A 15301-nucleotide genomic window follows, 5' to 3' on the forward strand; every position below is an offset into this window, starting at 1 on the left:
CTAATATGAGAGGTAATAGCATTAGCACTGGTCAAATGAGCCAAACCTCAAGTAGGGAGGAGAAATATCCACTCCCCTCTACCTCAAAGGACCTGAAAGCTGCCACGTACCCTGATTCTCATTCTACTGGTGTTACCTGCACTCTGGATTTTCTAAGACTTCCTTGCTAAGACTGGCTTAATTCCACTGCCAGGAATATAAACCAGACTGTCCACAGGCCTCTCCACACTGCTTTTTGTCCACTTGCAATGCATCACATAATGTGGGAGGAAAATATTCCTTCTGTGCCCGACTCCTGACCAGGGAACCACCTACGGCTGGAACAGGCATGGCTGCCGTGGGCAGAGTGGCCCCTCGGCTGTGAGTTGGAGCTTTGTCTGACCTGGACTCTGGCCACTGGGACAAGCAAAAACAAAACAAAAAAAGCATTTAAGCACAAAGATAAGTCTCTAACCCATTTTCCAAGAGCTCATTGACTACTTCATCTTTTGTCCAGGCTTTTCTCCCTATTCCAGGGCCAGACAGTCTCTACCTCCCTAATGCCATGACAAGGATGAAGGCCCCTGGCCACTTTCCCAGAAGTTTGCATCACTTGGCGAAACCCCCATGAGAAACAGCTCTTTGAGCAGAAGATGGAAATGGGGAACCACTGGACCAAGGACTGAGCCTGGCAGAGGGATTCACTCTCAGCCACTGATTCCCAAGGTCCAGCATCTGCTCCTGCTTGTCCCAATGGATGTGGCCAACCCCTTTGTTCACTGAGCAGAAATCTGCCTCATCCTTTTTTAAAATTCCTCAGGAGGAATTCTTCTTAAACTCTCTGTATGACTGATGGATCATATTTTATTTATATTATCCATGGAAAAATTGATGATGGAAACAGGACAAAGTAACTTTTCTCATCTCCCTTCATATCACCATTGCAAATCCCGACCCCGACCACCTCCCTGCTGTTGAAGCTCATCCCTGCAATCCACAACAGTTCCAAAAATTTCCCCCACATGAAAGTCTCTATTCCACCATATCCAAACAATACTTGGAAGATAAAATGCTCCCACTTCCAGACTATTCATGGATTTACTGACACCAGCTTTCAAAAGCATCATGTTGATGCCCTGTGGAAATAGTTAAGCCCCTGCCACAAGTAGACTTTAACCTGAACAAGGTCTTTAAGATCTCACAAACTTAATTTAATACAAAATAACCGAGCACTAAAACCTTCTCTCTTTTTTCTAATCCTGGTTCATTTATTGCATTGAAACTGCTACCAAATATATTTCAATGTGGGCATGGAAATACACTTATGAAGCAAAACAGAACAGTCATATATAGCAAAAAATAGCCCTGTCAGTTATAAAAGAATCTTATGGAAATACTGTATTTTAAAGCTGTGTTTTTATAATTTTTTTGCTGACACCTAAAATTAAACACACACAGAACTATAAAAATAATCTGCATTTCACAAAACCACTGCAGGTATCAAACCACACGTCCAAGAGGAGGATAGTTAATTCTGCCATGGTTTTTATACAGAGTAAAACAGCATTTTTCTCACATCCCTGTGTTTGTAACTCCTGAACTCCTCCAGAATACAGATTTTAAACTGCGTGGTATTTTGCAGTTTCATGTCAGAGCAATCCAGGCAGAGCTCTGCAGTGAAACAGTCGTTTTTCCTCTGCTACGACGCTCCCAAAAGAACAAGGCCAGTGGATGCCACTTGGGAAAACTTTAAAACCTGAGAAATTTGGAATTTATGGCTATTTTTCTGCTCTCTGTCCCTGATAAAGGAGCACAAATGTCCTAGTACAGAATCAATTATTGTAGCAAGGTGAAAAAATACCATTTCCATTGACATATACAGGAATTAATCTTGCTAAACTGCCTGTAAAAAGTGTGTAATCTGGGTGGGTTTAGGATGAAATTTGCAGCTCAGTATTTAAAAAAAATCACAGGAGTTTAACATTTATAAATCTTTTAAATCTTCAGATTCAAATTCATCTTTTGAATAGGTGCCATAAGGAAATCACACAAAGATAATTTAGACCTCGACTAAGTCTAGTTTGTTTGTTAATGCTGTTTCTTTATCAAAACTAACATATAAAATTAAAAAGTGTGACTGTATTAATTAGCATATCAAAATTCTTGTGATTAAAAGTGCATGTCTGTGAGGATTTTTAAAATTTGGGTGAACCCTGGGTCAGTGAGCACTTTCTGCTTGAGATGATGAAAAATGACCTCATGCTTTTCTTAAAATGTCTCAGCCATGACATTTAAACACAGAGCATGAGTTTTAAGGGCTTTTGGCAAATGATGGCCTTGAAGCTGTGTGCTCTCCAATTCCCAAAGTGCCAATAAATAGGGATCATTGGAGCTGATTTATGCTGCCCCAAATGCACGCTGGTGATGTAATTCCACCATGGAGGTACATTTTGGCAATCAAACAAATAAGTTTGTTTCTAATTCAGGGGAGAAATCTTGTTTGTTACTATTTTTATATTTTTTATCTCTTTTCATTTTAGTGATTTCTTTTAATTTACAATATTCCAAAGCTGATACTGTAAAAAAGTCTCTCCCCAAAACAACCCCAAAATCCATCACCACTTCATCCAAAAGGACCATTCCAGCCTACATCACCCCAATACATACCATGACCTATTAAATAAAGTGAAAGGCAGTGATTTGCTACAAACTTGGAAGCTGGGATCTAAAATTAATGAACTGATGCACTCTAAACACACTGCATGTTCAGCAATTCTTCCTCTGCTTCAGGTCAAAAAGCCAACAATTAACTGGTTGGTTGAATTTAAATGGATTTTCTTCATGGCCATGAATCCTCCATGAATTCAACCACAAATTTTTCTTCATGGCCATTAATTGTAATGAATTTTCTCCATGGCCATGAGTTCTTCATGTGTTCAACCATGAATTTTTCTTCATGGCCATTAATTTTAATATTCTTCACAGCCATGAGCTCACCATCATCCCCACATGTGCGGCACGTCATCCGAAAACAGCAGCAGGGTGATTTGAGAAGAAATTAAGACACTTCACAAGAACCAAATGGGAAAATATTAAAAACACCCTTGGAAATGCCTTTTGATCCACCACAGTCTCCATTCTATCATTGTTTTAAGAAGTGAGATGGACTTCCAGCAATTCCTAACCTGATTTATGGAAGGGGAATTCAATAAGAGGCTCTGGGAGGTTTAGTAATCTCATTCTCAAGAGAAGGAAAAGTCTCTGACCTCATTAATAAAGGTTATATTTCAGACAATTTGTAGGGAATCATGAGAACATAAAAGGAACTAAAAGGAATTGAGAGAAGATGAAGGAAAAGGGAGTCAGAGCAAATCTGACCCATGGCAGCTCTGCCATTACCATAACCCAGGAGGTATCAAATAACTTATTCACAACTCAGGTCAGAAATAATATGCTAGAAATCCTGTTACCAAGCAAGATAAACCAAATCCCACTGTGTTTTCCCAAAATATTTCACTGTACATTTTAACTAAATTTGGATATCAAAGCTCTGATTTACATCTTCCAAATATTTGCTGGACAATATGGAAGAACAACGGCCGAGTGTTTATTTTTCTTTGCCCAGTTTCATCTTTTGATCTTCTCCTTACTGCTGATATCAAATAAACACATATTGGGATCTGAAAATGATCTCAGTTCCCATTGTGTCACTAAAATCAAATCTACACTCATGTAGAGAGAAACTTCTGTATTAATTTTTCTCCTCAATTTCCTCCAAACACACTCTGAATTGAGATGGTTTTGCGTCTTGTTTTACCTCTGCATAATGTGATTATTATAAAAGAAAGCTCTGTGCCCCAAATCCATCATCTGACATTTTCTGAACCTTCAGAACCTACAGAATTGTTTCAAAATGTATCTTCAAAGTCAGAGGAATATTAGTGTCAAGCATGGGCTGGGATTCATCTGGGACATTTGCTGCTGTGAGTCACATATTATTCACCCACCGCACACTCAGGAATTTCTGAGGTGCAAAGCTGTATTTTGCTCCCATAAATCATAGACTTAGTGTGTTAAAGGTACTTTTTTGGCTGGTAGATGCCAGTAAGGAGGTGTCACCCAAGTGCCAAGGTATTGCCTTACAGCAAGGAGGCATTCCCTGGGTTTGGAGATGCTCCCAGTCTATCTCCCGGTTACTCACTGGTGTTGCCCAACCTCAAAACAACATATGTGAGGGTAAGAAGAACCTGTATCCTCATCTGGGATTTCTCCAAGAATGTGCTGAAAAGGATTTCAGGAGGATTGGGAAGTGGAAGGAACCAGGTCATTGGCTCCATTTCTCTGCTGTGGTGATTCCTGGTTGGTGCCTCAATGGCAGCTGCAGAGCCCAGGATGCCCTCAGACACTTGTTGGCAGCAATGTTATTCCTCGAGGGCAAAGGAGCAGCTATTCCCAGCCCTGCCCAGTCCAGGGAGACTTTTCTCCTCCCTCTGTGCTGAAACAACCCAAACTGGGGGCTAAAAATAGGGCTGAGGAGGTGACGTGGTAGGACTGCTCAAGGGAAAATTGGCTGGTCGATGGTTAACGAAGCTGCTCTGAAATGCACATAAATTTCTTCACCATCTCCACCCCTAAAATGGGGAGGATTTGTGAATTTTCATGATTTCTGGGGGATCTGTGAGAATCAATCCAATTCATAGAGGACTCTGAAGACAAACTGCTAAAACAGCAGATATCTCTTGGTATTTTGTGTGCTGCCTTTCTGCTTCAGAAACTGGGGCCCAAGTACAGCCCAGGATTGTCTCCCTGGATCTGGGCAGGAGCACATTCCTGCAGCTCTGGGTCCTGGGCATTTGCCAGCGTGGGTGGATCTGCTCTGCCACAGGGGCAACACCACTCCCAGCTCCTGCTGCCTGACCTGGATATTATCATTACGATTTGGGGCAAAAAAAAAGGGTCAGAAACGTGTGAATTGTGAATTCATGAAATGACACATGGAGGTGGGCAAGGAGGAAGGTGGTTACACTCCATGGGAGTCATGGCTGGAGGAAGCAGAGGGTTAATGTGCAGCAGCAATGCTGGAAAAAAGCAGGAATTTGGGCTGTTCTGGCTCTTACCTGCTGAGATTTGAGGTTGGGAACAAAAGTTTAATAGCCCATAAACAGCTACTGTGGTGCCTCACTTTAACAGCCATGCTGACTAAGCACACAAGAGTGTCCTAGACTGATTTGTATTTAAATATTACAGAACAGATAATAATTTAAAAAAAATCATTGGGTCATTTATAAAAAATAATTAGCATTTGAGATGCATTTCCTTGTCAAAACAAATCCACTTTTCTGCTTCACCAAATATGTAAACAGTGTGGTTTGTTTTTTCCTGACAGCCCAGACAAAACTTCTGATGACTTTGGAAAAAATCAGGAAAGAATACAACATTTCTGTAAAATATTAAACAGAGGGAGAGGCAGCATGTGCAGTCAGAAGCCTCGCTGGATGTTATCACTGTAACAACCCTTCTTTGTCAGAAAAGCATATAACCAGATTTCATAAGCATGTTTTCATTTCCAGTCCACAATTATGCTCCACAAGCCTTTTTTGGAATTAAATAAAGGAGTGACCACACTGAGAGAGCAATGAAGACTTCAACTTCAGTCCTACAGCACAATCCAAATGTCAGTGCTTAGCAAAAATCCTCCTTTTGGCAGCTTTGACTTGAGTTTGGATGCACAACCCCCCCAAAAACCCCACATGCTGCTGGACCATGTCTCAGATTCCCAAGCCAAGGGTAACTGGAGAGCTGGAAGTGACTGTGTGCATGGACACAGATCTTGGGGTCAGCATCCCCCAGCCACGAGGAGTGTGGACACAAGAGGGTTAAGGAGGATGTGCTAGGTCACAGCATCCAAACCCTGCTATTGCAGGAAACTTCACATCATTCCTTCCATCAATTCAGTTTGGGTTGCACCAGCTCTACTCTTCCCATCATGACTTTTTTCTTTAAATTAATTTTTCTACTGTACTGCCTCAATACTTACAGGCACCCAGCTTGTGCATCACTTCATCAGGGAGCAACTTCATCAAAATGCGGTAACAAGAATTCCCTTTCCCCCCTCAATTATAAACAGTCCTCAGGTTTTGCACATAAAGAGGAAAATTATTTGCCATTGCTCCTGGAGTGGGTGGGGGAACTGGCTTTTGTGGCTACAGCAAAATCTCTTCCCTGCTTGCTTTGAGCTTATAATACTTAAGGTCCTTCATCCTTCTCAGCTCAGCAAGCACCACTTTGAATAATGATGCACTCAGTTATGATCCAAGGAAAAATTAACTTCATGTTAAGCAGCATGCCTGGGTAATGTTTTACCACTCAGTTATCTGTTTAAAAAACTCAAGAGAGGAGCCAGAAGGGCTGCTGAGATGTTACCTTGGTGCTTTCCTCCATGTCCTTGGAGTTGAGGAGAGCGTGGTTGATCCTGAACACGATCCAGTCAAACAGGGCGCTGTACAATGACTTGGCCATGGAATTCCGCACGGTCACAGCCTGAAATAGAGAAAAAAATGTGATGGGAAATTATTCCTGCTCTGCACTAAAATAGCTTTTGCATCTCGAGCTCCCACATCCAACATAAAATTTCTCCCTTGCCAAAGCTTTTGTCTGCTATTTTAATTTATGCCACGTTATGCCAATGGTCCTGACAGCACTGGGAATGTGGTGTAATCCCAGGGCTGTGGGATGTACCCCTGACTTTGGCTTGGTTTCTCTCATGCATTCGAGTGGATCACACATGAGATACACCACAAATCCCATCACCAGTGGTGAAAAGAAAGAAAATAAATACATACATTAAACAGAAATATAATAAATTCACCAAGATCCTTGAAAGGTTTCCTGGGGGAGAAGGAAAGAGAAGGGTGGATACTGCACAGGAGCAACAGCAAGCAATGTGAAAGCACAGGCCAAGGCAGGCAGCAGAAGGGCTACAAAAGGGAAGGCTAAAAACCCCTCTAGTAAATCTGAGGGTTCCTGAAAACTTGAAGTTTTCCAGGTACCACCAGTGGGAGCTGCAAATCACAGCAGGCAGGTTCAGCATTCCTCCAGCAGCTCTCCCAGAGAGAAGAAAAACAGCACCGAGGAAGGGTCATCCTCAGCACAGCCAGGATCAAAGAGCTTCTGCTTGATGGGATGAAAGCTGAGATCAAAGGAAGATCCCTGGGCTTTTGGACAGGCACCTACCTAGAGACCCAGAAAGCAGGAATTCCTATTTAAAGATTATCTTTGTTCTTGCTGCTTGGGGTTCTCTCCTTGGTTTCAATTATCACCTTGAGTAGAGCTTTGGTACATATTAATCACCTAAAAACTTATGGCACCAGCCATGGTTGCTACATTTTAGTTCATTTTAGCCACAGCAGCAGAATAAAAAAGGAACCAGAAAATTCCCACATAATTATCTCAATTAAACCCTGAAATCAATGGCTCGTCACACATTGCCTTGAAATCCTTCTCACCAATGCTCCCTTCAAGGAACATCATCTGAGTGGCCTCATGTCACTGACCCCAGCTGAAGGAATAAAGCATAGTTTGTCTTCTATCAGCTTATTCCCACCTCTTTTTTCCTTGATTTCTTGAGATAGCAGCATTCAGCGTGACCACAAGCTGTTCTGCCAATGTTTTGCTCTTAAAATGCAATTAAGCACATGGTCTCACTTCCTCTCCCTGTCCAGCTGGAACAGGAGAAGGGATTAACACAGTCCACGCCAGGGGAGGTTTAGGTTGGATGTCAGGAAAAGTTTATTCATGGAAAGGGTTGTCAGGCATTGGAACAGCTGCCCATGGCAGGGGTGGAGTCCCCATCCCTTGGAGGAATTTAACAGACGTGTGGATGTGGAACTTGGGGACATGGGTTAGTGGTGGCCTGGGCACTGCTGGGGGATGGTTGGACTGGATGGGCTCAGAGGGCTTTTCCCACCTGAACAATTCCATGATTCCATGACTGAGTACGCTCACACCTTCTGTACACTGCTGACCATAACACAGTGGCAATAAAAAGCGACATCACAAGGTAACTACAAAATATGGCCACAATTAGCGAGGGATTCCTCACCCAAAAAACAACCAGAACCAAATGTGTGATGCAAACAGGTGAGCAACAGGACTGACAGGGTTTTGGTGCAGCTCAGACCAAAACAGCACTTTTAAAGAGTGAGCTCTTGAAATGCCCGAGTTCTCCAACAAGGGCTGGAAAGCAGCTGGCATTTCTAACACAAAGAGCTCTAGTTCCCACTAACTGCTTTTTCTTCCCTTTACTGATGAAAAGGGTTTGGGGAAGGCTTTTTGGCAATACAGGTTGTTTTTGGTGGGGGAGGTTGCTGTCTAATTTTATTTTTTTTTTTAATTTCCTCCAATGTGAGAAAGTATTTCAGTGATTAATAGAAAATATAAGGCAAATTTTCTATCCTTACCTTACAGCTACACTTTTTAGTTTAAGCTGGAAGAAAATCAGTGGCACTGTCACACCAGAGAAATCAGTCTCTGGGGAAAGATGCAGGCCAAGATCCAGGAATGCCTCTCACTGCCCTAACACTTTGTCCTGGCATAAACCAGTCCAAATAATTGCTCCAACGTGCAACTGAAAATAAACTCCATCTCTATTTGAAGCCAAAAAGAACGTTGTTGTTTCTCCTACAGCATCACATACGGGTTTATGTCGCAATGCTTTTCATTACCTTTCATTAGAGGCTACAGGGATGTGCAGGACTTCACCCTGAATGTCCCTGTTTGTTTCTTTTTTCCAAAATAAACGAGTTTCTCATTAAGCCTGCAGCACTGCAGTGCTGAGGAATGCTGGCAGTGTGACTGCCACGAGTCTCCTGAATGTTCAGACAGGGAAGTTTCCCTGACACCAGCACTGCCCAGTTTCCTCCAGAATGTGCAGGTGGGGGATGAGCCACTGCTCTGGTTCCCAAGGTGGTCTCAGCTACATGGAAAGCTGGGAAACCCCTGAAGAGGTGATTTCCTTGCTATGCTTGGATCCCACAAGCAGTGGCCCAGACCCCAAAGTGTTCAACAGCTACTTTTAGAAGTGATAGTTGAAAGCTAAGAACAGGAAGGAAACTCCTGGCAAAGCAACATGTTGAGAATACAAGGTGGATGGAGAACTTTGCCTTCATTCATTTAAAAAATACCTGCACTGAAATGAATCTATTTTAAATGACTCAGGGTTTAGAGGGGAGGCTTTCTTTGAATTTTTTTATTTAATTTCAATAAAATATTTACTTTTTAGAATAGATCTTCACTGACATCACATTTTAAATAAAGCCCCTCACTATCCCAAACAGATTCCAAAACTACCCAATCTAAAGACCATCAGGGAATATTATTTCTTTTCAAATTCAGGAGCTGTAGCAGAGCATTTAAAATAAGGTTTTATGCTTTATTTAATGAGAAATTATTTATTTCTGTACTATCCTACATAAATTAATTCTAATTAATTTCTCTGAACTATATCCCATACATCACATACAGCTTGTCTTCAGGTCAACACCTACAGCTTCTGGTCTCTTCCACAAGTCTCCTTACGTGACATTTGGGCAGATCTGGAACACAGGGATACTCATCAAACCATTTTGATTTCCCTCACAAAGCAAAATAAAAATAGCTGCTGCAATGCCAAAACAAATCTCTGGGGATCAAAGGGAGTGGGACATATTGCACCCACACAAAAATACTGCTGATTCCACACTGAGACAGATCAAACGTGCTTTGACTCGGCGAGTCAGGAAATAAACTACAGACAAGCTTTTAATCAATAGTTTTCTGCTTATCAAGTTAGAAAGTATCTATATATTATTTATTATATGCCAGAAACTCCACTTTTTGTGTTGACCGACTTTTGTTAAGATCCTGATATAATGTTTGATTTTTTGGTAAGATTTCATTGCCAAATTAATTGTTCTGAAAGTTGTCATGATCAGATTCAGGCCACCTTAAAAACAGATAAACTTCTGGAAACATCTTCTGTCAAAAGGAACAAGGGGAAGACAGGCTTAAGAATTAAAATCTGCTTTTGAAGTGCTTTGGAACAAGGACTTACAGTTCCAGCACCAGCAGCCTATGTTTTAGAGGCTGGAAAAGATGTAATCTCAGGAACCCAAGTTTGCTCAAATTAAAAGTCTCTGTAAAACACATCTGTACACACACAGGAGATTCTTTAAGAACTGAGATTAAAAAGTCACTAAATATATTTAAGCAAATCTTTCTGCTGCCATCCCACAGCACCCCCTGGTCCAGTCAGGATTCCTCACTCCTGGCCTTCTGCACTCAGCTGAGGGCTGAAATTTCAAACTGGAATTATCCAAAATATTTGTTGGTACCCAAAAAATCCAGGGAAAGCAGGTGGGTTAAAATCCCCACCAAGGCTGAATACATGGAAAACGACAAGAAACACTGTAGGGCTGGAGCCAGAGATGAGAACAGAGCTGGGAAAGGGTCTGGAGCAGCTGAAGGAGCTGGGGGGGAGCTCAGCCTGGGGAAAAGGAGGTTCTGGAGGGACCTTCTGGCCCTGCACAGCTCCCTGACAGGAGGAGGTACCATGGGGGAGAGTCAGGCTCTGCTCCCAGGGAATGAGGGACAGGACAAGAAGGAATGGCCTAAACCTGTGTCAGGGGAGGCTCAGGTTGGTGGAAAGCTTGGTCAGGCACTGGCACAGGATCCTCAGGGAAATGGTGAAGTCTCCATCCCTGTAGGGATTTAAAAGCCCTGTGGATGTGGCACTTGGGGACATGGGTCAGTGGTGGCTTTGGCAGTGTTGGGGAATGGTTGGACTCGATGATCTTAGAGGTCTTTTCCAGCCTAAGTGATTCCATGATTCCAAGATCCTCAGCTAGCTTTTTACAGACATTTTCACATGATTTTTTTGGAAGTTTCCCCCAGGATCCTTTTGGATTCAGTGTTTTTACTGCTGACTAACCTAACACACGAGCAACAGCAGCAATAGCTCAATTTGAACTAAACCTCAAATATTTACACATTTTTCAGACTAAGGGGAATAAACAAAGCCCAAAGAACAGAGAATGGGTGAAAGCAAGCGCTGAAGGACTTTGAAAGGCAAAGAGCAAAAATTACAGCAGTATCTCAGTGACTGGATGTCCCAGGGAGCAGAAAGCCAAGAGATCCCGCTGAACTGGACTCGATGATCCTTGTGGGCCTGTTTCAACTTGGGATATTCTCTGTGGATAAAACCATCAGGATGCTGCTGGAAGTTCTGTGGTTTTAGTCACAGCCTTCCATAGCCAAGAGGAACATTTTCTGGAGTGTGGACCACAGTAAACACAGTGGGATCCAGAGTGGGACTGAAATGCAAGAGACAGACCCTCTCCTCAATGACTCCATCAAACCAACCCAACCATGCAGAAGATCTGGAACAGCAACTGGCCCCTGGTGTTCAGCTTTAAGCATTTTTGACCCAAACAAACCCATGGATGAAGGGCTCTTGTAAGCAATAAATACTTCCTCTGACATTTTGTTTCGAAAGAGCCAGACCAAATGAAGAACTGTTCAGGGCATTGCTCAACAAAGACAATCAGAAAATGAGAAGAACAAAACAAAGCAAAGCTCGTCGCTTTTGCATCACTTAGGAAGAGCAGGGTATTGGTGCACTGAGCAATTCCAAGTAGGAATCATTCCAAAGTGGTATTTATGAGACAGCTACAGGTCTCTAAAAAGACTCTAAAGACTTCAAACATCTCAGCTCATTGAGAGGTTTGCCCATCTTCCCTCATAACTAACACGGAGGACAGCACAGCCTGAACAAGGACAGAGGAGAAAGGTGGTGGATGGATATTTGGGTTTGGGCAGCTCTTATGATCATCAAACCACAACTTAATATTACATTTGCACAGCCATGTATATATCTGTGTTTGCCTAGGAGGGTTTCTGAGCCTCCCTCCATCACTGAAAACAGCTGGAGCACAGCTGGCACTATGTGCTGCTCTCTGGAGAAGCAAGACAAAAAAACCCAAACTCGTTTTTCATAGAAAAAAATGCCTTTTTTACACACACACATTGGACACACAATCTGTTTTGGGTCACTGCTATGAAAAATGCACCTTGGGAAGGGCACAGTGCCCAGAGCTGGGGTTTAGATCCCAGTCCCTGAGCACAGACTCAGTTAATGAGAAGTGGATTTAAGTACAACTGGAAAGTGAGTGCGAGCACCAAAACGACTTAAAGGCCTAATGAGGATTAAACACCCTTAGAGTTAATTAACTGTGACAGCCCTTATCCCATCTCTCAGCATTATGCAAATCCAGGGAGCACCCATAAGGACATGCTGACAGACTCAGCTGCTCAACACAACATTACTGCACCTTCAACAATTCTGGTCAATGTAACACTGTTAAATCCCAGTTTTTCACTAGGGACATCCCAGACATGGGGACAAGGTCAGTGCACCCACTCCAGACTTTCTACAAGTGATGAGAACTTGTAAAAGCTGATATTTAAATGCCATTTCTCATGCACAACTCTGGAAAATTCTTTGGGTCTAGAAGAGAAGACTTTTTACAAGGCAGCCTGACTTGTTAACCCCAAAGGCATCTTGGTGCTTTGCTGTTCAGTCCACAAGACTTGCTGCATTGCTGGTCATGGCCCTTTTTACCTCCAGTTTTCCAGCATTTTCCCTGGAGACTGTGTGTGTCTATCCCATTATGGACACTATCAGTGCTATTTGTTCATGCTGGATAAACATGCTGCCAGTGCCAGCATTCCCCACCAATGCACAACTCCCATTCATCCCAAAAAATATGGGTTTACAAGCAACACTCTTTGTAATTTTCCCAAGAATTTGCAATAGCTCCAAAAATTCACTTGTTAAAGTAGGAGTGATGTTGATAGAGCCATAGGAACTACCTATGGATTCTTTCTCTCCTGGTGACCCCCCAACTCTTCCGGAACATGTGGACACATGTGCAGCTGTTTCCTGCCCTCCAGGAGGAAAACAAGCAACACATTCCCATTCCAGACTCTTATCAACAAATACTGAACAATTACAGTAAATCCAAGGTGATAAGAAATGTTCCTTTCCAGGTGTGAAGTTTGCAGGATTTGGTATAAAATATAAAGAACAGTCGTTCAATTACTTAAATAAAGTTGGGCACCACAAAATACATTTTCTTCTGGTGGAGAGAAGAAACAGAGATTCCTCTCCTCTTCAGGAAATCAGATCTGAACACAGGAAGAGAGGAAATATCCCCTTTTCCCTTAGGGCCTTTGATGGGCTTCCTATAATTTCTATACAAGGATGAAAGGTGGTTCCAATGAAATGTTCAGAGGAAAGGAAAAAAAAAGTAGCAGTAGAATTGTTCCTCTTCAGGAAATCCCTCCGAAAATCAAATCTGGATATGTGGTTTTAGTGGCTCTGTGGCAGCTCCATTTGTTTGCTTTTCTTTTAATAAGTGGAATAAATTTTTAGCACGCTCTCTGATTAATCAATCAGTGTTTCTGCTCACAGGGATTTGGCACTAAATCCCAGGAACCTGTTGATATGCTACCACAGAAATTATTTAGTGAGCTATTATCATACACAGGATTTGATTTTTATTATCATTTGATGTCTGGTTTGAAAACCTTATCAGCCATTCCCATTTTCCTCCATTTATTCTCTAAGGTGAAATTCGGCTTCATGATTACATTTGTACTTACTGTAACACAAATGTCTCATTCCAATATGACTCAGAGGAAAAAAACCACATTTTAAAACCTTCTGAATTTTGCCCATGTTATTTACCTAGGATTTTCAGATGAAAATCTCCCTCCTTCAATAACTTCTGTGTGTTTAAATGATTTATTTAATTTTCAAGTAGGGGAAAAATCAGGAAAAGATTGTATGTGTTTTCTTATTTGCTTCAAAGTATCTATTCAACACAAGCATGCTGCATGCAAATAAATGATTAAAGGAATCAATTTCTATTCTAAGAAAAAAAAAATTTAAATTTACGCTTGCAATTTTTAAAAAATACATATTAACAATGCTTGGCCACTGTGAAGAGGGACAAGATTTACCCAAGATTAAAACAAGCAAAAGCAGGAATTCTAGCTCTCCTAATGTGCTTGATGTGGATCACCTAAAGGGATCTGATGACCAGGAACAGAAGCCAAGCCCCTGTTCTCAGTGAGCCTTAGATGTGCAGACAACTGAAAACAGCCCATGTGGGCATCTCAGAGATGATGAGCTACAGGAATTACTAATTAAGAGATTAAAAAAAGCAAACTGAAAATAGACTTTTATTTGAATAGCACTTAGAGGTGCCAGATACTACTCCCAGTGCTCATGTCAGAGGAGCAGTGACCACATGTACTAAAATACTATAAAAATCCAGTTTTTATCCCTGACAGTTACTGCTCCACGAGAGCTGAAAAGAACCCACGTGGCAAGTGGCTGGAGCTTGGGTTTGTGGCTGTAGGGAGGGAACTGCTGAGGGAGCTTTGCTGGGTCTGACACTCCTCTGTCGAGACCGAGTAGCAGCCAAGGAAGGGAGAGAAGTAGCTGTGAGAGCTAAATTAGGGTAAGAGCAGAAAGTGAGGAGGATGGTGAGGAAGGAGAGCAGCACCACACACAAAACCTGCTGGAGCATCTACAGCTCCTCACCAAAACTGGGAGAACATTTCTGGGTTTGAAGGAAAGACAGAAACCTCTCAGTTGCTGGAATCAGACAAGGACTAAATCCCTCTTCTGGTCCAAAAGCAGGTTTTTAGTGCTTTGTTTATAGAATATTGGCACGGTTTGGGTGGGAAAGAAACCTTAAGGATCATCCAGTTCCACCCCTGCCATGGGCAGGGAAACCTCCTGCTGGTCCAAAAGCAGGTTTTTAGTGCTTTGTTTATAGAATATTGGCACGGTTTGGGTGGGAAAGAAACCTTAAGGATCATCCAGTTCCACCCCTGCCATGGGCAGGGAAACCTCCTGCTAGGCCAGGTTGCTCCAAGCCTCATCCAACCTGGCCTTGGACACTTCCAGGGATCCAGGGGCAGCCACAGTTGCTCTGGGCACCCTGTGCCAGGGCCTCAACACCCTCACAGCCAGGAATTCCTTCCCAGTATCCCGTCCATCCCTGCCCTCTGGCACTGGGAAACCATTCCCCATGTCCTGTCCCTCCATCCCTTGTCCCCAGTCCCTCTCCAGCTCTCCCAGCCTGACTCCAGAGCAGAGGGGCTCCAGCCCTGGGAGCAGCTCCATGGCTCCTGTGGACTGGCTCCAGCAGCTCCACGTCCTTCTGATGTTGGGGACCCCAAAGCTGGAGCAGCTCTGCAGTGGGGCTCCATGAGG

The 15301-nt window shown here is 42.7% G+C and overlaps 1 protein-coding gene across 12 annotated transcripts in view; it reads right to left on the reverse strand.

Annotated features, from left to right (window-relative positions):
• MYO9A (myosin IXA) overlaps positions 1 to 15301 on the reverse strand; it is a 171949-nt gene that overhangs the window by 62645 nt on the left and 94003 nt on the right. For all 12 annotated transcript variants that reach the window (XM_015639046.3, XM_015639048.3, XM_015639051.3 and 9 more), the window contains one exon: positions 6403 to 6519. In XM_015639046.3, coding sequence (XP_015494532.1) covers positions 6403 to 6519 — 117 coding nt within the window. The remainder of the gene's footprint in view (positions 1 to 6402; positions 6520 to 15301) is intronic.

Source organism: Parus major, chromosome 10 (genome assembly GCF_001522545.3).
Source record: "Parus major isolate Abel chromosome 10, Parus_major1.1, whole genome shotgun sequence".
NCBI lineage: Eukaryota > Metazoa > Chordata > Aves > Passeriformes > Paridae > Parus > Parus major.